The 25365-nt window shown below is 37.7% G+C and overlaps 1 protein-coding gene across 1 annotated transcript in view; it reads left to right on the plus strand.

The window, feature by feature from the left end:
- The window catches only part of LOC139124770 (putative hydroxypyruvate isomerase), a 131626-nt gene that overhangs the window by 94878 nt on the left and 11383 nt on the right, over window positions 1-25365 (plus strand). The window contains exons 4-6 of the mRNA XM_070690880.1: window positions 4096-4174; window positions 14046-14095; window positions 19013-19082. Of these exons, the coding sequence (XP_070546981.1) occupies window positions 4096-4174; window positions 14046-14095; window positions 19013-19082 (199 nt within the window). The remainder of the gene's footprint in view (window positions 1-4095; window positions 4175-14045; window positions 14096-19012; window positions 19083-25365) is intronic.

Consider the following 25365-nt stretch of genomic DNA (forward strand, 5'->3'; position numbering starts at 1 on the left):
TCATATTTGGTATCAGTTTGTAGTGAAAGTTGACCAAGAAACAAATCTGAGGTTATTTATGATACAATATAGTGGATCAGCTTTAGCCAATATTTCGTTCAGGGATACCCTAGCACTGATAAGAGATTTGTATCCACAAGAATGCCATGTGGAAAGATGCACTCTACTGTGAATACAGACTCCAGTACATGTCATTTTTACATTGAGTAGTTTATGTCAGCCCTTGGCCAGCCCAGGTTTGAGTCAACTCAATATTGTCAATATGGACACTCTAGGTCAGGCCAGAATTGGTCTAGTTTCGGCTGGGCAATAGGGGAATCCAGTACTGCCTCAAAATTTTGGTCATGTCTGGACCCAGATGATGCCCAACTGAACCTAAAAGTTTTCGTTCCAGTCTTTATCATTCCATGTCCTCAACACAATATCTTCCCACCAGGTCTTGCTCCACAAGTGGGACCACATCATCTGATTAACATTACTTGAAAGAAAGGCATTAGTTAACAAAGACATCAGAAACACTGTGCACCGCATGGTTACATGCATTTCTGTACAATCTGCAAGTCCAATTCTGTCTCATAAAGTTCATGAAACCAACACTGGAGATGTCTGCAGTTCAAATGTCATTTAGCAGTTAGATTAATTCTTTTTGGCAAAACTAGGCAGGTCCTGTAATATGTGAGGGTGAACCAAATTTTTTCCCCACAGAGGATTATTGTACCTTGCCCAGGTCCGACCTAAATTTTGTGAATGTGAACATACGGTAGTATCTTTCTTAGTCCAATCATTGTGTTTTATATAAACATACAGACAGTTGACAGGCCATTGGTTGATTAAGTAAATCATCACAGTATGGAGGGTAGCGCAGTGCAACTCATAAACATGATTAAGAACATGAGCAATTTAGGATGATGTCAGGTCACTCCACCACACAAACAGAATAAACAACAAATTTGACTACCTAACTCCCTGACACTATATAAATTTGTTCCTTCCAAGGTGCGAATTTATCATGGATCATTGAACAAACGACCGGTGTTTTTCTGCTTTGATCACAACTTTCAGCTTTTTGTGGACAATCATGTTGATTTCCAATATATTTGCTTACAATAATTGTCAAATTACTGTTATACATTTTATCTGAAACCAATAAATTCACATTTTGAGTCACACATACTACTCACACAACTGGGAAATAATTGAATTTTGTTTTGACTGATGTCCAATATTTGATATCATTGAAGCTGTTGGTAGTTTCATTCTTATCAGTTTAGTTGGTGTGTTAATATTGCACCTTATATTCCGACTCTGTCTGTGTATTACTTTAATTTGATATCCAAACATTTCAAGTTTGGGCCACTAAATTTTTACTGTTAATATTCAAAATTGAAAATTGGTCATTAAAACGGACTACTGTCTAAACATTGAAAATTAAAACCTTTTGCAAATACAAATAGCACTTTTTGTTCGCAAGTGAAAAACAGGAAACAGGAACATGTACTTCGTTTTTTTTAGATGCGAGCAACGCTATTTTTTTATATTTATGCAGGAATCATTTTTATTACTAATGCTATTGTATTCATTATGGTTTTGCCAAAAGCTGATTCAAATACATCCTCTGATTTCTCTTAAATATCACAAACCCAGATATTTCAGATGCTAGGCCAGTTGTTGAAATGTCTATTTCGAGGGGTTTTAGCTAACTGACTGCTATGCAAGGTGGATTACCGCAGAGTTGTAGATAATGTAAGCTCATGCCTCAAAAAGTAATGCATCACATTTAATGACACTTACTATACTGGCACATATTGTTGATATAGAGATGTACTTGCACTGAAAGGCATTGAGCAGCATCAATAGACATCAAATCAGGTACAATAATCGTTATCATTCAAGGTAACTAAGAAAGTTACCAGGTCCAAGGAACATATTGAAAATGACAAAGGCAATGGGGTCATCTTGAACCACAAAATAGTGGTGGTACCAGGTGTCCGGAATGGGTAAGCGTACCCTGCCAGCTAGCCGCACCCGTCAAGATTGACCCAAAGCGACAAATCCATTGTTATTTGGTGAATTCACCAAATTACTTTAAATTTGTGAGTCAAAATTTGGTATGCTGTCACTCATCATTTGAGTAACAGACAGGTCATATTTTGATACAACATCTCGTATCTACCGTAGAACTTCTTAAATGATTTCACTAATCTACTTTCTGAGAACCCTTGCCTCACTAATTTTGAGCTGATAGTTATTGCTATTTGGCATATTTAATGAATGATCATCTCAGGAACCCCTTGTCTAATGAACATTGACGTTTTAAGACTTTTTATCCAATCGCCTGATTGTATAAGAGTCCACCTTATGTCAGAGATAGACAGCAAAGAAACTAAAGTATAGGCCCTGATGGCAGTTTTCTATGTTGGCTATTGATTAACCCTTTCAGGCCTGACTTTCTGGGAACGTACCCAAATTTCCCCTGTATATAGGGTATCTGGCCTGAAAGGGTTAATATCTGTGTACCGGTATGTAGGGGTGGGGTTTGGGGTATTGGTAAGTGTGAGCCGAAATTAAACATTTCTTCTGCCATTAGAATAGGACCTGTGCACTCACTATATCTGGTAGTATATACTACGTACATGTTCCATACCATCCATCTATATTGTAGCTACAGGGTCATTGGCACTATTTTTATCCAGGGCAAAATTCCTGTACAAAAACATACTGTATATTGTGTTGACCCAAAATTACCTCATTGAATCCATCTGTCAATTGAAATTCATTTTAGTGTTTGACTTTACACTGATTTTACATGGTTACATTATAATTAAACCACTCAGCAGTGTACTAGGGGTATATCAAACCTTTTACTTCAGTAAAATCCAAATCAGTGTAATCCACTGGAAAAGGGGTACGGACACTACATGGGGGGTACGGACACTACATTTGGCCTATAATTCATATATATTGTTTTAAATGGTGATTGTCTAAGATGAATGCATATATCATTCATCTATACCAAGTACTACAATATGTATTTTACCTTTGTTTGCTGAAAGCCTAATATAGGTGTGGAATTAAATGGTGGGGTACGGACACTACATAAATTTCCGGAAAATTTAGGCTGAGTCTTTGGCAAATTCTTGAAAATAAACGAATGGATGCTTATGACAGTAGAGTTTATTACAGTACTTAACAGATACCTGCAATGGATTTTAACAACATTTTACAAAATAACTATAGATTAGAAGCAAGTTATACACTGGGTTAATTGTCCATAATGAAAAACGAAAAAATCCGTAATGATGGGCTATTTTTCGATTTATTAATGGTATTAATCAACTGGTGAATAGCATACCATGGCGCTACTTACTACTTGTATTAGACATCCTTAAGACCACACAGAAAGAAAAAACATGTACCTTTACTAGAGTTTACATTATGAAAACAGCATTTTCTTAAAGTTGAAAAATGCAGTGTACCTTCGTAACAGTCAAATTTGACCATTTTCACACCACAAAAAATGCCATATCTTTGCCAAACATGGTCCGATTTTTGTAATTTTTGCTTTGATTTGCTCAGAAAATCTTACTCAAAAAGCTATCACAAGAGTAAATATATACTGTAAAATAGTTTTTTAGAATTTTTTCCGTAACACTCAAGAACAAAAGTTGGTACACTCAATTGTGAAAATGCCGATTGCATATACCCCATCCTATCATTTGAGGTGCCATTGCGCTCAATTCAGTGAGCTCAGTTGATGCTCAGTTTTCTGCTTTCTACAAAATGTGCAATCGAGCATTTTCATGCTCAGTTTGATGTTCAGTTTGGCAATTTCTATAAAGTGCTTGATCGAGCTCTATGACACTGTCAATCTGACTCATCAGTCCTATTAGTTATTTAACAATGTATCAAACTTTTTGTCTTCAGGAAACACAATATGATTCATTATTGCAAGAACAATGTCATTTTCAAGCAGTAAATCATCTATTAAGTACTTAGATGAAAATGGAAACACTATGCAAATTTATTTTCATTAAAGTCTATTTACGGTCTCTAAAAATGTATCATACTGACAGTTGTTAATGTTATCATTTTTAGGAGGGTATGATGACAATAATTGAACCAATCAACACTATCATCAGTATGCCGGGATACTTTCTCAACACACCATCACAAGGTATGTAACAATTTTCAGTTGCAAATCTGGTGTCAGCAAATTCCAGACTAGATAATGATGAAAAGTTTGGCTTGAACAGAGCATTGTTATTCCACTTGTCTGAATAACCAATAACTATAAATGAAAATAAGTGATAAAGACTGTATGATTGACTGGCTAAGACTAGCTATAAACCTGACTGTAGGAATAGCTACCTAGTCTGCAGGATGGGTTACCTGGACTGGTGGTCTAGCTAACCAGATTGCAGGACTAGCCAACCAGACTTCATGATACGGTAGTTACCTAGTCTGCACAACTAGCTTACTATACTGCAGGTATCACCATAGAAAGATACTATATCAAAGACAGTGTTTCCCCTGGGTTCCAAAATCTTGTAGCAAATTTGGCTAGAAGCCCTAAAAATGTATTCGCCAAACCAGATATTCAATTAGCCAAGCCGATATCACTGATAGCAAATGACGTCATTTCTTTCTCATTAATATGCAAAAATAAATATTTGTCTGTACATCCGTAAGAATGACGGAAATAAACCCTGTTAGTGTTACTATGGATACTAAAAGTAACACCAATTTATGGTTCAGATTACAAGGTGCCAACATCAGACACACATGCAACATAAAATTTGTCCGAAGCGACTCTTGTCCAAAGTTAGGCGTATGCAACTATATTTAGTAACAAACCTGAAATCGCTATCGTGCGTATATCACTACAGACAATGGCACGAAACCTGGTTCAGCATACTAGTTTTTTCAAATGAATCAGATATCCATTCTCGTAGCAGTTCAAAAGTAAAATACTCTCAGACTTGAGAAATACGTGCATTTTAGACTTCCAATACATTTGCTTTACACTTGAAGTTTAGCAAGCGAAGCTCGGACAGCGTACAGCATATTAATGGCGCTTGAGTCAGGGGTCATCATCAAAGACGTCAGTGTGTATTCACAGCCAGCTTGAATCATGCCATGGATCGCGGAAATCACGGATCATAAATCCAAATGTTTACATCTATTATGTAAACAGAACCGTAAAATATCAAATATATACCCTTTTGATATGGCAAAACATCTTTTTGTTTCACTGACGATCAAGTTAATGCTAAAATATCGCGACAAGACTTTGCGTATTTATTTGCACGATATGAATGCGGAACAAGGCCGACTCAGCGGACGAGCAAGCGCCTTCTCTGAAAGTTTGTATTTATACGTTTTCTTGACCGCGGACATCCGGTAACTTGCGGTTGTTCACGTCATTTTTGAGTCACACTGCCGTGAGAACAAAATATTGAAGTGTGGATTTTTCAACCTTTACACCAGTATTCAAAGTTTCAACATTATGTCAATGATAAACACTAAGTTCTGTCCTTTGTCACATAATTTCTGCAATATTCACTGTCCTGTATAGTCAAATCCCAATTCACCTCACTGGCGTGCGTGAAGTGAAAGTGAGGTCACTCCGCGGTGTACGATGTTATGTCACAATACATCATGGTCCGTGATACACTGAAATTTGTCGCGAATTTGTCTTTAAGGAAGCCAATTCACACAAGTTTCTAACGCCAGTAAAGGTATTTTCTTGTTGGCAGCAATACACCACGAACATTTTCGCTATTCAGGAGTGCCTTACTTGCTCTATGTTCTAAAAAATGCTATGCGTATGCTTTTGACCATGCATGCCGCTACCTTCCTTTCTAAATTCACGGTTGACTTTCCTACATTGATCATAATCTTTCTTTCCATTTCATAGCTTTACTTGCGCTTAGAATGTGTGTTGTAGGGGTGGTCCCCCCCATATTGATGGAGCAGCCAAAGTCAAAAAGAAAAGTTTGCCGTTTTTACTTAGTTTCACTCTCATTACGATCCTTCAGTGCAGACGACGACATGGCTGTCACTGCATGGAGTAATCTGTCGGCACACATTGCACGTAGTCCAACCCAAAACTTAGCAACACTTTAGTCAAATAGTCATGGTAAACATATGGGTACTTTTGGTTTGTGAGCTATTTCGTTACAATTTTATTCATTACTGTTGTGTACTGTATGCGTTACAAATAGGATCTCCTGACGCATAAGGTTGGGGATGCACAGAGATAAAGCATTACATCTCAAGTTGAATGCAGGACATGTGCACGCGGACAGACAAAGTCATTACGTCAAAGTGCAATTTTTGATTCGCAAGTTTGGCTAATTTTTGCCAAAATCTTCTCGCCAAACGCTACTTTTTTCTCGCATTTGCGATTTGGCGAGCGGGCAGCGGAAACACTGAAAGAATTTTGTGAGAGCTGGACACTTTCTAGCTTTGCATGGTGTGAGAATTCATGTTGTCTTACTATCTATCTGTGAGAATTTCTCACAGGCAATCTGCAAGAAATACTATTCCTCTTATAACCCTGCATTAACTGTAATTTCTTGCTATAAATCTATAAGAATTTAATTCTCATCATCAGTCTAAACTTATTTCTCATAGTTCAATAGTGAGAAAAACTAATTCTCAAGGATTAAGTTTTAAAACCCACTTTATAATTATGCAAATGTAGTATCCACTTTTCATTACATTCTCACAATATCTTCCCACTGTGACTCGGCAAACTTGACTAAAAGACTGACCAATGTCTGTTGGAGTTAAGTTGATACTTGTCTTTAGGACCACCCATTACTAAATTTTGGTTGCTCACTCCCGCAACTTCTTGAATCTCTTATCTGCTGAAAAATACTTTTTAATCAAGTTCAAAATCTCCCACATTAATTCTGATATAAAGCAAATGTGAATGTTGCAAAGTTTTCAATTTACCATGGCAATGTTTGCTAATAAAATTGATGGTTTTTGCATATCCACATGCTCCATCTATATCACGGTAGATGATGGCATAAAATAGCCCTCTGGGCTTTCCAACTTATTCATCCTCGATTTCAATTGTGTGTGCATGGCACTGACAGTTTCATGTACTGCATCCTGATCATCAGCAGCTACTCTTGACACATTTGGCATGTCCTCCTGAATGTGACAATAAATGGTCCTAAGGTTGACACTCCTTAATGTTGAGTTCCCACTGTAGAGACAGAGAAGCAATGGAAAGTGGCCGGTTAAAAGTAGGAAAAAAACTGCCAATAATTTTCACAGTGCGTACAGTTTGAAATATGAAAACAGCAAGTTTATGTAATTTTTAGTTCATATTTGGTATTTATATAAATACCAAAAAGAGCTTATATGGTAAGTCGGTGGTGTCTGTATGTCTGTATGTATGTGGGTATGTATGTGCGGATGTATGTCCGTCACACACAAAAGCTCCCATTCAGCCTAAGCTACCATCTCAGTTTTTGGTGTACAGGTAGATGCAGGGGTTGAGATGTGACATTGTTCAAATGAACACGTCAGTGTCAAAAATGTGCAAATGAGGTAAGAAAAAGGGAAATTCTGCAAATGTTCAGTAGTGGTGGCATGCTAATGACTGAAACAGGATACTCCACTGACCTTGAGTCATTTCCTGTGATTGTTTATGAACTGTTACATATTAACAGACCTGCTCAAACTAAGGGACGGACCATTAGATCTTGGGAAGGGGGTGGTCACAATGAAATTGTGAACATTTTGTTTTTACAATTGTAAATTTCTAAAAAAAAAATTTTTTACAAATGAGAAAAGCTGTGCTAATTTTTTTTTCTGAGTAAATTTTCAGATTTATAATTTTTTCAGTTCGACGGTGTCTGAGGATACAATGTACATCCATATCACTAGCGCAAATAAGATTGCATGCTATAGCTACAACATACATATGGCCTAGTGATATTGCTGATAGATTTTGCGAAATGTTGCAGATCATCTTTTAACAAGCTGAGAAGCTGTTTGCAAAAATGTGGTGAAATTTCAATATTTGTGTTTTTAGGACAATTTTTCCCGTATTTTTAATCAAAACATCTATTTCTCTGTAGCAGCATGTCCAACTTTTGTCATTCTTGTTTTTCTGGTTTAAATATTTCTTGTTGTTTTTCTGGTTGTACTGTGCAGAAATCATTGTCATAAAATCAACATAGAATTTTCCTGCACTGAACAGATAGAAATGTTGATCTTTGGTACCCATACTGGTATGTACCAATTCTGATCAAATTTGAGCGACACTGTATAATTGCGGTGTTTTTATCAAGTCAGAGTAGGCTGCATAATCAGCATATTCAAGTCCAACTTTGCCATTACTGGCATATATGCAAGTTAGAGTAAGCAGGTTTACTCAGCGTCTGTAAGTCTGAGTACTCAGAACTCAGAGTATGCTGTTTAATAGAGGCACTCTTACATACGTCACACTGTGACTGTTTTTGCTGTATCAGTATTCCGTACATTGTTACCATTATACTATTGCTGCGTCAGTATTCCATACATTGCTACCATCATTGCTGTATCAGTATTCCATACATTGCCACCATTATACTATTGCTGTGTCAGTATTCCATACATTGCTACCATTATACTATTGCTGTATCAGTATTCCATACATTGCTACCATTATAATATTGCTGTATCAGTATTCCATACATTGCTACCATTATACTATTGCTGTATCAGTATTCCATACATTGCTACCATCATTGCTGTATCAGTATTCCATACATTGCTACCATCATTTCTGTATCAGTATTCCATACATTGCTACCATTGTAATATTGCTGTGTCAGTATTCCATACATTGTTACCATTATACTATTGCTGTGTCAGTATTCCATACATTGCTACCATTATGCTATTGCTGTGTCAGTATTCCATACATTGTTACCATTATGCTATTGCTGTGTCAGTATTCCATACATTGTTACCATTATACTATTGCTGTGTCAGTATTCCATACATTGTACCATTAACTATTGCTGTGTCAGTATTCCATACATTGCCACCATTATACTATTGCTGTGTCAGTATTCCATACATTAATTGCTACTATCATTGCTGTGTCAGTATTCCATACATTGCTACCATCATCGCTGTATCAGTATTCCATACATTGCTACCATATAATATTGCTGTGTCAGTATTCCATACATTGCTACCATTATGCTATTGCTGTGTCAGTATTCCATACATTGTTACCATTATACTATTGCTGTGTCAGTATTCCATACATTTGCCACCATTATACTATTGCTGTGTCAGTATTCCATACATTAATTGCTACTATCATTGCTGTGTCAGTATTCCATACATTGCTACCATCATCGCTGTATCAGTATTCCATACATTGCTACCATTATACAATTGCTGTGTCAGTATTCCATACATTGCTACCATTGTAATATTGCTGTGTCAGTATTCCATACATTTGCCACCATTATAATATTGCTGTGTCAGTATTCCATACATTATTGCTACTATCATTGCTGTGTCAGTATTCCATACATTGCTACCATTATACATTGCTGTATCAGTATTCCATACATTGCTACCATCATTGCTGTATCAGTATTCCATACATTGCTACCATCATCTATTGCTGTGTCAGTATTCCATACATTGCTACTATTGCTGTATCAGCATTCCATACATTGCTACCATTATAATATTGCTGTGTCAGTATTCCATACATTGCTACCATTATACTATTGCTGTATCAGTATTCCATACATTGCTACCATTATACTATTGCTGTGTCAGTATTCCATACATTGCTACTATTGCTGTATCAGTATTCCATACATTGCTACCATTATAATATTGCTGTGTCAGTATTCCATACATTGCTACCATTATACTATTGCTGTATCAGTATTCCATACATTGCTACCATTATAATATTGCTGTATCAGTATTCCAGACATTGCTACCATTATAATATTGCTGTATCAGTATTCCATACATTGCCACCATTATAATATTGCTGTGTCAGTATTCCATACATTGCTACTATCATTGCTGTACCAGTATTCTGTACATTGCTGTGACATATTTATCATCAAGAAGACTTATATTATCTTGTACCTAGAGTACCTTCCGTGTAACTCTTAGTACGGAAAAGCACCCTCACATTTGTGTAATTATCTGCTGTATCACGCCTGGGCACACTTTGCACAAATATGAGCAATTTCAGAACAAGCTTCAGTCTGGTTACAAAGCCAGTTGCTATCAGCAAACTTTCCATTCCTGAACAAGGCCAGCCCGAAATTTGTACCTATCTTCCTTCTGACCACCGTGGTATGGTTGACAGTGAAGTTAGGAAAATCATGTTATATTTCTCAGGGTTTTGTATTAAAGTCCAGTCTTAACTAAGCATGCAATTGATGTTTACATTTCTGAAAGATTTGATATTGCATGAACTGAAGATAAATCAGATTGAGTGCAGTGTAATCATGTGACAATTAAGCTAAGCCTAGCCATACATGCTGAGAGCTGGGTACCAGATTTGCATAAATTCAAGGCATGCAAATGATATTATAATGAGGGACAGCCTCTCTTTGAGATGCAGCCTTGAGAAGCATCATGGCAGCCCTGCAGACCGTAGGATACGGATCACGTGAAATTTCTTGCTCTATTAATCCGTAATCGTTCCTTTTCAAACAAACAAAACTCATGTATAAGCAATTTGAAGAGTAATGAACCACCAGGTTCCTTGTTTGTGCAGTTTCATAGCAATAAAGTAAGCGAAACGGACATTTATTTTCCCCGTAGCATTGTGGCCTGGTCCATAGCAACATCGTAAACATAGGGGGATACGCATCTTTAGATTGATTGGCTAAGAAACAAGGGTTAAAGGCTGTGAACCCCATTCAAACTCTGTATACATATTCATGATTGGTGTTTCCCCGCGTTCTGTATGAATTGGAACAGTGTAGGACTATGTTAATGCGAACGACGCACTTGTAACTATGCGATGACCTCACCCCAGTGTTCAGAAAACTCCACGTATTTGATACCCGGTGGTAAGATGTTTAATGCTTTCATGAAGTTTACTGTTTATTATCTCATGTATAAAGATTCTGTATACATTTCTTTTGAAATTGTTAGGGTTAATTGTCGATTAAAAGTGACGTGTAAACCCAGACGTTGTTTTGCCGTATAAATAACTACATCGTGCATGTGTGTCGGCGAAGCCACAGACGCTGCACTGACACACATGTTACTGTGCGTGGAGGGACATTACGTACAGATACCCATGTACCCTGTAACTGAAGTGGTACGTTCACGGTCAGTGTATACGTGCGTGTAAACTGGCAGCCATCTAAGTATGAATAGGGAGTGGCGAAGTCAGATTTAGAGCAAAGTTTCGCCGGCGATTTTTCAGTAACTAGACCTTGAACACCAAAAATAATTGGTTACACAAAGTAATGCAGGTCTGATCATGGAGAAAATACCCAATTGGGGTCGTCAAAGACTTGTTAACGAAAACGACACAATTTTTAACGGGATCTTGCACTGACCTTGCACTGGCCGCGGTCAAAAGTAACCAGGGATTCACGAAAAACTACTCCACAAAAGTTGATTTTTTTTCCCTCCAGACAATGATAACACTTGTTAGGAACGCATAGAACGGACAACTTGAAAATCTATGGAGCGCTTTAAGGAAAATCTGTATTTTCCCACTACAGAGAAAACTGACTAACCGTCACTTGTGAGCGCTGGGTGTGTGCGTGTTGGTTTGAAGCAAAATCCTCATTATGCATGCAAATTAGGTACCCAGCTCTCAGCGTGATTAGGTCATTTACAGAGAACACCACATTAACCCGTCAAGCCATTAAGCAAAATGCCTAGTGAGACAGGGAGTCATTTGGCCAGATAACAAATAATTGGCGATCACGGTACTTCACTGGTTGGGTACAGCAATTGCAAACACTAAAATCAGCGGGTAATCTCAGTCGATGTCAATTGTGAATTATTCTTCATTCGATTCAGTTTATTTTCTAAGATACACCATGAGAGAAATGGTTTGTACCACTGTGCGATGTTTATGCAGCCTGTAGTATCAGTATCAATTTTATGGCCAGAGTTGGGCTTCCTGCTGACTAGATAACAGTGAATTCCTCACAAACTTAGGAACATTATTTCTTTCAATTTTGCTGATGATCACATCTCACTGCTGGTGTTATGTAATTTATGATAGATTACAACACGCTGTTCTTCTTACACCAAGATTTAGGCCTCATCCCTTTGTTGGTTTACATTGCTCTAAAAGTGCTACAAGGAAATATGACATCATTACCAATGTGGGAATCTGTTTTCCAAAAAATTTACAAAAATGCCAATAACTGTTTGATAATAGCTCATGTATTTCTATCTCCAAATCTTTGCAAAATATTTTTAACTACATATTTATCATTCCATAAGGTATATGATCAAACCTTTATGTCCTGATACCGGTTTTGGGAACCTTGGTTGTACTGCGTACAAACAACCCTTGCATGCTCAGGGCTTTCCACCATACAACCTCAGTCCACAACGGATGCAGTATTTTGCGGCCCGGGGCTGTGGGTTACATCAGGCCACAAAAAATTTCTCTTGGTTAATATATCTTTATTTGACTGTCAAATATCCATGAAACTCTGTTTTCTCGCATATAGTTTCCGAGGCAATGTTTTTGCGCTCATAATTTATTATCATCCACCATGTCTTCATTTTAGTATAGGCTAAGGCTAATATAAGCCTACTTTCACTATGGGCCAAAATGATGCCTATTTGGGTAGTATTCCGCGAAGCATATTTCCTACCTGAGAGCGCTTCAGTCGGTTGCTATTGACGACAGTGAACATGTATCAATTTATTTTCAGTTATATCGATCGACATCTGCTCGCGTGCCGCTCGTGTAATCAGGTCATCTCATGAATATTTCCACATTTACCCATATATATACCGGTATATATATATATATATATATATATATATATATATATATATATATATATATATATATATATATATATATATATATATATGTACAAGCCATACCATAAAAGTATCTGTTGGTTTCTTGTACTCAAAAAAAATAGACGACACTTTTGTATAAACTACAACACTTGACAGGTATTTAGTCTGTACAACTTACGAGACGCTTACTGATTAAAATGCGTCCATTTAAGACCCTTCTTCTGTATATGTAAACGCTGTCAGATCGCCATTCTATTGAGGGCAGGAGTAAATTTCAGTGATTGGAATAAATACAATGCAAATAAAACAAGTTTCATCAAGAAATTCAAAAATCTAAAACCAAATGAATTTTGTTTATCAATCAGAGGATCACAGCGCCAATTTTCACTGTCATTGTTTCAGAATTGAGGAATTTGAACCGGCGAGAAGTTTGCAATCTGTGTGTACGTTAGACGCCATTGTTTTCTATGGGAACTCGAGGTTATTTGCCACATCGTAAAATGAAAAATAAATCTGAAAAAAACGTTGGTTTAACTTTGTCATATCGCCGTCATATTTTACAATATTTGAGATCACACATCTCATGAATGGTAACTAAAACTCTATGGTTCTATTTTTTTTGAGTTTATAAAAATCTCGTTCGCAACCTGCAGGCCGCATCCCACAAACATGGATGCGTTATTTTGTGGGCTGCGGGTTGCGGGTTGCAGGCTAAAAAAAATATTTCTCTTGGTTATTGTTGTTTGACTGTTAAACATCCATGAAACAGTTTTCTTGCATATTGTTTCCGAGACAATGTTTTTCGCTCTGATTTTAAAATCTGCAAGTTAATAGCGGTTTCGTTGTAATTTATTAGCCCGCAACCCACAGCCTGCAAGCCACAGCCTGCGACCCGAAAATACCCACTTTGAGCCACAAAGCCTGCTGGGCCATAAAGAATATTATTATCTATGAAGCCTGTTTGCTAAATGTAATATTGCAACTGTGTCATCAATAAAATGGTTTACCATTAAAGCTCTCTCAATCCATTATTTCAGCTGCAGCAATCATACACAAAGTCAACCATGAAAATCTCAAGCTTCAGTTGGTAAGTTTATTAGTCCCCACGGACAGAGTCTAGGGGGACTTATAGGTTTGGTCATGTCGGTGCGTCCGTGCGTCCATGTGTGTGTGCATCCGTCTGTGTGTGTGTCCGTCCGTTCACGCAGATATCTCAGAGATGCCTGGAGCGATTTCATTCAAACTTGGTACAAGTATTACTTCTTATGTCATACAGATGCACGTCGATTTGTTTTGTGATACGATCCAATATGGCTGCCAGGCGGCCATTTTATTACGATTTTTTCATGTATAGAGCCATTACTCAGGCATGTTTCAACTGATTTTATTCAAAGTTGGTACAAGGACATTGACCAATGACATAGAGACGCACGTCAATTTGGTTTGTGATACGATCCAATATGGCTGCCGTGCGGCCATTTTGTGACAATTTTTTCATGTACAGAGCCAGAACTCAGGCATATCTCCACCGATTTTATTCAAACTTGGTACAAGGGCATAAACCTATGTCATACATATGCACTTCAATTTGTTTTGTGATACAAGCCAATATGGCTGCCATGCGGCCATTTTGTTATGATTTTACATGTACAGAGCCATAACTCAGGCATGTTTCAACTGATTTTATTCAAACTGGGTACAAGGACATTGACCTATGTCATACATATGCACTTCAATTTGTTTTGTGATACAATCCAATATGGCTGCCATGCGGCCATTTTGTTATGATTTTTACATGTACAGAGCCATAACTCAGGCATGTTTCAACTGATTTTATTCAAACTGGGTACAAGGACATTGACCTATGTCATACATATGCATGTCAATTTGTTTTGTGATACAATCCAATATGGCCACCAGGCAGCCATTTTATTACGATTTTTTCATGTACAGAGCCATTACTCAAGCATGTTTCAACCGATTTTATTCAAAGTTGGTACAAGGACATTGATGTATGTCATAGCTATGCACATCAATTTGTTTTGTGATAAGGTCCAATATGGCCGCCGTGCGGCCATTTTGTTACGATTTTTTCATGTACAGAGCCATAACTCGGGCATATCTCAACCGATTTTATTCAAAGTTGGTACAAGGACATTGACCTATGTCATACACATGCACATTGATTTGTTTGTGATACGGTCCAATATGGCCGCCATGTGGCCATTTTGTTATGTTTTTTTCATGTCCGGAACCATAACTCAGACATGTATCAAGTGAATTAATTCAAAAGTATTTTTATCACAGACCTAATGAAGAGGACTCTATTCTCTCTGAGGACCTGTAATCAAAGTACCCATTAACAAGTGGGGACTGTGTCATCAACGATGACTTGATTATTAATTCTTAGTATAACAGGGTTTTACAGTGATTTTATTTTCTGGGAGTCCCTGGGATGCAAGATGTTTGAACAAGGGGGTCCCATCTACAAATCTGGGAGTCCTCAGATATAGGGAGGGGGTATCAAAAGACAATTTTGTAACTGCCTTAATTCCCTTAAAACAATATACTTGCATTTGGGTTACGGCCTTTCAACTTAGCGCCCAGTCAATTCAAACGACCCGTCATGACAGCGGCGCCGTCAGTGCCAAGTCCGTATACCGGTACTTTGTGGATATTTTCATCGCAGATTCCCTTTCTAATCAAATAGTCAATCAGTGCAGTTCAACTCAGCAGCGGTACAGTCCGTGATATGTTCATTACCTAGAAACGAAACCATCGCTTCACCATTTTCTATGTACCTTACGAATGGCGAATTGTGAATTGTGATATCGCATGTCTCGTCCAACATTATACCAATGTAGTCACTCGCACTGATGCTATCCATCAGAGACTTGGAAATTATGCGTTCGATGCACTCCTCAAATTCCATGACTATTTGAGGCCGTTTATAGTAGTCAATATTCAAACCATTCAGGTTTTGGGCATGCATTAAATCTGTAAACACGTCGTTTGGGAGATCGCGTTTTGCTATGAGGTAAACGGTACACAACTGGGCGACATACGACTTCATACTATCGCTCTGACCTCGGGACTTCAAGTCATCTGCGGCTTTACAAGCAGAGGCAAAGTTAGACTTCAATGACAGAATCTGAATGCTCTGAACATGATTTCTTGAATCTTGGTGCCGAGGAAGGGTAGAGTTCTGAAATTAGAACATCCATCCGTAAAAGGGTTCTTTGAATTAGCTTTCATACATACGTCGCACGTCATTACATTTCCATCTTCGAAATACGCAACCATTTAAACTTGTCTAGCCAACTTTTTGGAATGTACGGCCCTTCTTTGGCAAATTCGGTAGGGTTCCATCAGTTTATCCGAATCGCCTGGCGTCGCTGCTTTCTCCGATACCGTATCTGAATTATGAAGCCGGCCTCTGCTGGTACCAGCACTACCGCCTAAGAATTTTCTGAGATCGGACTGACGTGGTTGTTTTGCAACCGCAATGATTAAAACATGCCTGATTCTTTGTTATGGACAATTGTCCAATCAAAGGGTGGTTTTCACAGCGAAAGCAGTCCCAATATCAGAACGCGTTCATGATACATGTGATAAGCATTGACCGTTGGTGATGTATGTTACAAGGTATCCGATTGGTAATTTGAAACAGCAGCCGAAATCTATCATGCGTCATAGTACCGTGATTTTACATATAAGGAAGTTGCATTTTGAACAGACCAATGATCTTTGCAAATGTTTGGACATTCCATTTCATGGAGGGACGGCCAGTGACTGTACGGATGTGCATGTGTGCGTTTATTTTCTGCGTCCCATGGGACGCAACATTTATTTTTTTAGCGTACGGGTCGAGGTTTTATGCGTCAGAGACGCAATATCTTGCGTCATGTAAAACCCTGAGTATAATGAACCAGAATTCCAACAGACTATTGTGATGTGGCTATGCATAGCTATTTCTTTGCATATGCCGTCTGCCGTGTGCTGTATACTGTATGCCATGGATATGGAGATATCTCAGAAACACTTCCGTAACTTCTTTGAAATTTGATGAGATTGTCACATGGGCAAATATTTCAATCGGGCTTTTTTGGATTGAATCATTGTAAAGTCACTTTTTAAGCTCTTTTGTGACAAACAGCATTTGCAACTTTTCCTTAAAACAACTGATTTGATTACTGTGATATTTACAATTGGTGTTGTTAAGTTGAAGTGTGGTCAGAAATGCTCATATGTGGTGATGCAGGCCTTGTATTGCTTTCAAAGAATACTTTTATCCATTTTTGCAAGCTCCTGTTTGCCATACGGTACATATGTGGCAACTTGGAGGTTATATGGTTGAAAAAAGTCTGTATTTGATATGTCTGTCTGTCAGTTAGTACTGGTATGTATGTATGTATGGATGGATGGATGGATGGATGTCCATCCATATCAAAAACTCCTGAACTGCTGCACATATTAAGTTGACGTTTGGTGTAGTGATTCCATATGTGGTGTAGATGTGCCATTGTTACAATGAACTTGTAATAGTCTCATAGATATGCAAATGAGGTAGAAAAAAGGAGAAAATGGTCAAAAATCAAAAACTCAGGAACTACTCATTTGATCATTGTCATATTTGATTTCAAGATACTATAGGCCACACTTATTTAACCGTTTTTTACATGAGAAAGAAAGGTGAAGTCAGCAATTTCTTTAAAATAAAATTTATTACAAAAAATTAAACTAATCACTAATATATAAGTCAAGGGATAGAGTACAAACTAAAAGTTTACAGGTTACTTATCTCAGCTGGGACGACACAAAGCTCAATATTATGGTCAGACACTGAGACAAAGTGAACAGTCCCTTGGCTTGCTTGTGGGCTTGAGGTTGCACAAGGTCCACAGAATAAAGGTGAAGGTCTTAAAAAGTCTTGATATATATACTGCTGAAGTTTCCAAAGTCTTTTAGTCATCCCCATCATCCCATGCCATGTTCCTTTGTTAACGTAGTAGCTGATGGCATGGTTAAGTTTCATGTGCAGTAACACATTTCTACCAATCCTTTACCAGAACTTTCACTGCACTAGAGATTCCCTTCATCTGGCTTCTCTGATTCTCCATTGATCCTCAAATCTAGAAGGGTTCTCTGTTTTGACATTTTCCATAAATTAAACTTCAAAATGACGACAGACAGAATGAAAACAATGCCATTTGACTGACATAAATGAGTCCAGTAGTACCAATGAAACATGAGAGGCTGAAACTTGGATGGGTCGCTATCCACCACATAATGTTTTGTTGATAACTTGAGAACTGTTGCACCTGTTAGTATGATCATATTTTTGGATGGATTTTTACTTTTTCATTTCTTGTTTGCATTAAACTATACATTTGTTCTTGCAAAAAAAACCCAATTGTAAATCTCCTATAAAACTGCTCACAAGAGAGCCTTATTCAAATCGTCACCAAATTGCTAATTGTACTTGTGTTTTTGAAGCAATGTCTTCTATTTTTGGTAAAAATTTACTCTGAAATCACTGGAAACACATTCTACATAAAAGTAATTCCGGAATTCCATATTCCTAACAAAGATTATTTGTATAGATCTAATAGTTTGAGTGAATACGGGTTTAATAGGGGTTTACAAATGTGACATTAGATAAGAAAAACACGCAGATTTTTCAGCAAATATGTAAAACTGATTATTATAATTTTTTGAAATCTGCTATGTACAGCCTATTGTTTAGTGTATGCCATTTTTTGGTAAAAAATTATGAATTCTTACTATCAATGGTAGCGAGACAGTGTCCTTTACACTACTTTTATAAATTGTCTAAGATTATGAGCCAGGCTGCACAATTCAGTATCATGTATCATCTACTTCTATAAACTGAAGCTGCCATTTCAAACAAAAATATTTACAAAATTGACCAAAGTTAGAATTAATTAAGTTTAATATTTGCCTTGCAAATTGAGTGATATATCTGTGAATTTTCTCTTGACAGGATCTATATCATGCCCAATTGATGGCTGGTAATCTCACTGGTTTGATAAGGGAATATCTACCTATCATTGGTATGTAATATAATACTTCTGCCATCAAGAACAATAGATTTTTGCATTGGTTGAGAAAATGTATGGAAAAGATTGTCCTTAATATTGATTATAGCATGCCACATGCTCATTCCGTGTCGCGATTCATAAGAATACATCACATGATGAGAAAATTGATACGTCTAGTCCCCACTGATTCAACAAAAGTGACGTCAGAGGGTATTTTTTTGAAAAGCTATTTCCCTAGGGAAATGGTTTTGACCAAATTTGGAAAAGTGCCCGGACAGGTGACCGCAGTGTCAGGGCAGGTGACTAGAATGTGATGTGTGCCCGGGATGAGTGACGATCCGCTCTCTAAAACAGGTAGATTTTCCCATTCCAACATCGTAGGAACTTGAACAGCTCATCGACGAAAAGTTTCAAGTGCAACCAAGGATATCGATGTTGCTAGGTATGCTTAAAATATTTGTGCAAGAAAGTGGCACCATACTGTAACCTCTGTGGAAATATCGCCAAGTAAAATTGTCACAATGAATTGTTGCAGTGCATGAGATCAAAACACATTAAAAACTATAACATAATACAACATGAGCATGTAGTGTGTTATAAAACACCTATAGCCTGGTCTTTATGCGTGCTATAGCACCTACCCATATTTATTACCCCTCGTAGCCGTGTGTTACCAGAAACACATTGCTATACCCCTCAGCCTACGTCCTAGAGGAATAGCGATGTGTTACTGGTAACACACAACCCCTCAGGGTAATAAACAGGTGCTATATATCCCTCATGACCAGGTAATAGGTGTCTACTATCTTACGAATGGCTATGAAATTAATGAAAACAATCATACAGTTAAAAATCTTTAATGTATGTGTCAGACCCCTGTGGACAAGGCTGAATTTCAGGTAGAAAAACACATGTCTTGTGAGAATGGTTATGGAGCGGGAGCTTTATAGACGAAATAGTTGACAGAAGAGACTGATTACACTCTACTTTATCTATAAATGGAAGATAAGAAATGCTGGTCAACTGGCTACCAAATGTGTACCAAATATGTTTTTTTGACAAAAATTCAGCTAAAAAAATAAATGATAAAGTTCACCTCGCTTTAAGTCGTAAAACTGAAGGCAAAACATACAAAGCTGCAGATTTGTTGAATCCTGCTATACCGTACTGTCAGATTTGCTAAGATTTGATGATAGCTTTTACAAAATCGAAATTTGCACAATTCTCCTCCATATCTAGAAAAAAGAAAGATCTATTTGCCATGATCAAACAATTAGGGTTACCAAAGTGGTTTATATCACTCTTGGCAGCTGACTCTGAAAGAGCTTCATAGCAAGACTTACGCTGATAAAGAGCTCTCAGCAATTGACTTGGCTATAAAGACAAGGTTACTGCATTCTAACCCTACCACTTGTCCTTGGTAATTTGATTGTAGAGTACATGAATTGTGCTTGGTAATTTGATTGTAGAGTACATGAATTGTCCAAGTTGGTAATTTGATTGTAGAGTACATGAATTGTGCTTGGTAATTTGATTGTAGAGTACATGAATTGTCCTTGGTAATTTGATTGTAGAGTACATGAATTGTCCTTGGTAATTTGATTGTAGAGTACATGAATTGTCCTTGGTAATTTGATTGTAGAGTACAGGAATTGTCCTTGGTAATTTGATTGTAGAGTACAGGAATTGTGTTTGGTAATTTGATTGTAGAGTACATGAATTGTCCTTGGTATTTGATTGTAGAGTACATGAATTGTCCGTGGTAATTTGATTGTAGAGTACATGAATTGTCTGTGGTAATTTGATTGTAGAGTACATGAATTGTGCTTGGTAATTTGATTGTAGAGTACATGAATTGTCCTTGGTAATTTGATTGTAGAGTACATGAATTGTGCTTGGTAATTTGATTGTAGAGTACATGAATTGTCCTTGGTAATTTGATTGTAGAGTACATGAATTGTCCTTGGTAATTTGATTGTAGAGTACATGAATTGTGCTTGGTAATTTGATTGTAGAGTACATGAATTGTGCTTGGTAATTTGATTGTAGAGTACATGAATTGTGCTTGGTAATTTGATTGTAGAGTACATGAATTGTGCTTGGTAATTTGATTGTAGAGTACATGAATTGTCCTTGGTAATTTGATTGTAGAGTACATGAATTGTCCTTGGTAATTTGATTGTAGAGTACATGAATTCACTTTTCTTAGGAGTCAAAACAACTTCCCCTGCCCAATTATACGTATTCCTTTATCTACTAAGCTATATTGGCCATTAGGTCGCTTGTTCATAATATTTGATAGCTGGTATCACACAGTTGGTGCTCATGTCGGCTACATAGACCATCTGCCCCAAACTTGCTGCTTCATTGCCACCAACCACAGAGGTATTCACTGAGAATGTGAAATGTGCTCATTTGCAGACTTGTATTTGGAAGAATGCACTAGAATTAGTTCCCCCAAGTTTTGACCTTTCAAACTACGGGTGGAATAAGGATGAAAGGAGAAAATTACTCTTTCCAACAACAGTATCTGCTAATGTTCCACTACGTTCCCCTGAGCATTTCAAAGCTGATCAGGTGTTCATGTGCAAGTACAGGTCCATGCAAATCATCGGATGTGGATGTACTCGTGCAAAATTAGCATGCACAATATTTTGTTCCTGCCATGCAACAATTGTATGTTGTAACAAACAAACTAGATTGGCAATGGATGAGGATGACGATATAGAGTAGAACCAACTGGCTGGCCAATGCTCACAATTTTTAAATTAAGGTAGTGACTCAGGTTCGTTGACACATATTTTCAATCAAAAGTTTCACATGAAAAACGGGGTCTCATACCCAACATGTGGTACATTTTCTGTTAGGTCTATATTTGAAGAAGGTAAAAATTTTGTTTAGTTGTCAAAACATGCATTCGTATGTTTGTTTAAGTCAAAAACGTGTGATTTTGAGTTTTTTCACTTGAAAAAGTATAAGTAAGAATTGGCAGCACCCCTAAGTGATCTGTTAACGGCACTATACAGCTGATATACTGGGGGGAAAACCGTGTTTTGGATTTTTGAAATTCGCTTTTGTTTCTGCACAGTGAGCCTTGGAAGTGTGAACTGTCGGATTTTTGCATAAATTATCGTCTGTTGTTCACGCTTGTCAAGTTATCGTCACTTCAGGGGGGTTTATCAAAAATCTAAAACACGGTTTTTCAGGTCTAATCATGAAGTGTTAGCATGCGAAGAACTGGGAAATCCGCCCACGCGTCGCCGACTTACACTCATTTGAAGGTGTGCATACATAGCAACAATCGGAACTGAGAAAATCAACGATTTGTGTAAACGTCCCATTTTTCACACAAAATGGCCGAAAAAGTCAGATTTTTGTGCATTTAAAAACAATTCATTCGATCTGGGTCTAGGTTAAATATTGGGCATCAGATTGGAGAATTTCTGACAAGTCCTGAACACTAATTCGCCTAAAAATGATGAAAATTGTGCGTAGAAACGTGAGGCTGGTCAGCGTAAGCGGTGGGTACTATTTACACGATAAACACTAGAAAGATAATTCAGGGCATAATCTGTTTGTCAAATACGTATCTTGCTTATAATCATATTAATGTACACTGTTTGGTAACGGTTAGAGTCTGGTTACAAGACTAGAAAAGTTTTAAAAAATACAGCCGGAATGGTTTACACTACAGGTCTGCGTTCCGCCGACGACGCGCACTCGCTTGCTCGCAAGCGCTCGACTTCCGGTCTCATAGCCCGTAATTTATGCAAGTATTAAGTGTGAAATGCTTGTCAAGTTCATTTTAGCGCTTTTTTTATGCCTATGGTACAGGACGTCACTTGCTTGCTTGCTTTCGAATATGAGAAAACCAACTATCGATGCTCTAAAAAATTCTGTAGTTGAGAAGTTCAAGGAATGCGAGTAAGTCGCACTTGTTTTTGTAGTTTTCACCGTGATCTGCTGCAGTCTTTTTGCTCATCATCAGGGATGATACCGGGTTTTTCGTGCGCTATTTCGCTTTCGACTGTGACATGTACTATTATGGTCCCGCGTATGAAACCAAAATCAACTTCAGTTACACATAAAAGCGATTCTTCATGACTTAAAATAAACGACTGAGGCGATACTGATTGTAAAATTGAAACTTCGATGTGTCGCGACACAGATAGAAACAGATCGGCACCGATCGTGAAGCGACGTTTCGCGTACGTTGCTGTGCTCTAGACCGACATAACAGTGTCGAATCGACAATTTACAAACTAAGTCCGAAATATGGGCTGCTGTTTTAGAACCATATTTTCCAGTGAAGATTAAATAGAGTCTCGTGGGGCGGCAGTGTAATCTACAGAACTGTACGTGCGCGTGTGTATGGAGCCCGGGTATGGAGCTATAGTTATGCATTCTCAACATCACGCGTGCAACCATGTTACCATAGTACCAACAAACGTTTCAATGGCAGTTGTAGTATGAGCCAAGGTCAGAAAGTTTCAAAAGGCTCGCATCTATCAGCTTTTAATTTTGCTTCTTTGGCCCCCGTTTACGTTTTCTACACCGCTTATACTGCCGGCAGTTGCCAGCCATGTTGGAATAGAGTCTTTATGATGACGTGCGCGCATGCGCAACATAGTGAGTAAAAATTTACATAATCTCCTTCAAGGTATAACGATAACGCTGACAGTAATCCGGACCGTTAAAACAAAAAGAAAATAATAACTCGCGCAGTGGTTAGAAGGCCGTGTTTTCACTAAAATCTCAGACATTTCCTAGTATAATGTTACCTCACAGTTGTCTCTAATAGAAAGATCATATTTCAGGAGTTCAGAATATGAAATAATCACAAAATTGCTAAAATTGACCAACAAACCTGAGTCACTACCTTAAGCCTACTCATGTGGTTATATAAGATAATATAAGAACAATCTAAAGCTTCTATCGATATGCTAATTACTGCTGTCCCTTACACAACTGATTAAATCTCTAAAGCATTCCAAACTTGACTAATTGAATTCAAGGTCATAAGGTCGTGAAGGACAGTGACCTTGAGAATGTTCTAGATTAATTAAACTCAGGTCATGAGTGTGGGGGGAAAATGATCTACATAACGATATACCGGTACAGGGGTCATCTACTATCCCTGACTCAACAGCAAACTTCCATGAACTTTGACCGAGTGGCAGACAGCCCCAGGCGCTAGGCTTCAACGTCACTGCCACTTATCAGTCTTCCTCAACAATAGCCTGCCACTGCCATACCAGCTAGTGAAAGTAAATCAAGACAATGGATCTCATATCAACTTTTTAACCAGTTCTGTTTCTATTTCTCAACAAAGATTTTTGACTTACACTTCCCTTTAAAGATTGTTAGAAGGCCAGAAAACAATGTTGATCTTCTATCAAAAATTGCAAACACTCTTTGCAAGATGTATGCAATAGCTTTTGATTATCCACGTTTCAATCAGAAACACTACAGTGTTAATTAATTTGCACATGGAAAGGAAAAAACGATTTTTTTGAGAAACGAGCAAGTTTATGTTTAATTTTCCTGTGTCTGATCATGAATCCTGAACTGCACCCGTGTATAGGTCGATATGGACAAACACCCAAACAAAACACTATCGTTCTCATTAAAATAACTTCCCTACACAGTGTTCGCGGTGACTTTTTTCTCATTGCGTACGGCATACGCATTAGTCTGCTAAAATAGCGTAGTGGCTGGATTTGAGTGCGTAATTTCACTTCCGCACTCGATTGATGAAAAAACTGACTGCAAAATACAATGTGCCGTTGAATAAACCTACACTACATATTCGGATTTTACAATGTAACATTATTTTAATGAAAACAGTTTAACGAATAACTTGAACAATCTTGAAACGTAACGGCGAAGGGTATACATGCGACCGTCAAAACACATCGAGCAACCCAAAAGTTAGAGTTATGGCAGCTTATCCAGACACTTCTGCAGTGTTCAAAATTTACTGGGATTCCGACGAGCTCTAACGATGAATCATTTTTTTCACGAACTCGTAGAGCAAAGTTGAAAGAAAACAAATTTGTCTGCTTAGACGCCATGCTGCATATGTGCTTGATCAAAATTTTGGAACAGCGAGACGCGATGATCATGCACGGTTGGCATTTATATAATTTCTCGCAACATTTCTGTCAATCACACTTTGTGTCATAAGTTTCAGAAACTATCGCTCACCTGAAAATTAGCAACGTAATTCATAGGCACAGCTGACAAGATAACATGCCTAATGTGATAACGTATGAACTACGATGCCGATTTTTCA

Source organism: Ptychodera flava (assembly GCF_041260155.1).
Source record: "Ptychodera flava strain L36383 chromosome 23 unlocalized genomic scaffold, AS_Pfla_20210202 Scaffold_24__1_contigs__length_23054250_pilon, whole genome shotgun sequence".
NCBI lineage: Eukaryota > Metazoa > Hemichordata > Enteropneusta > Ptychoderidae > Ptychodera > Ptychodera flava.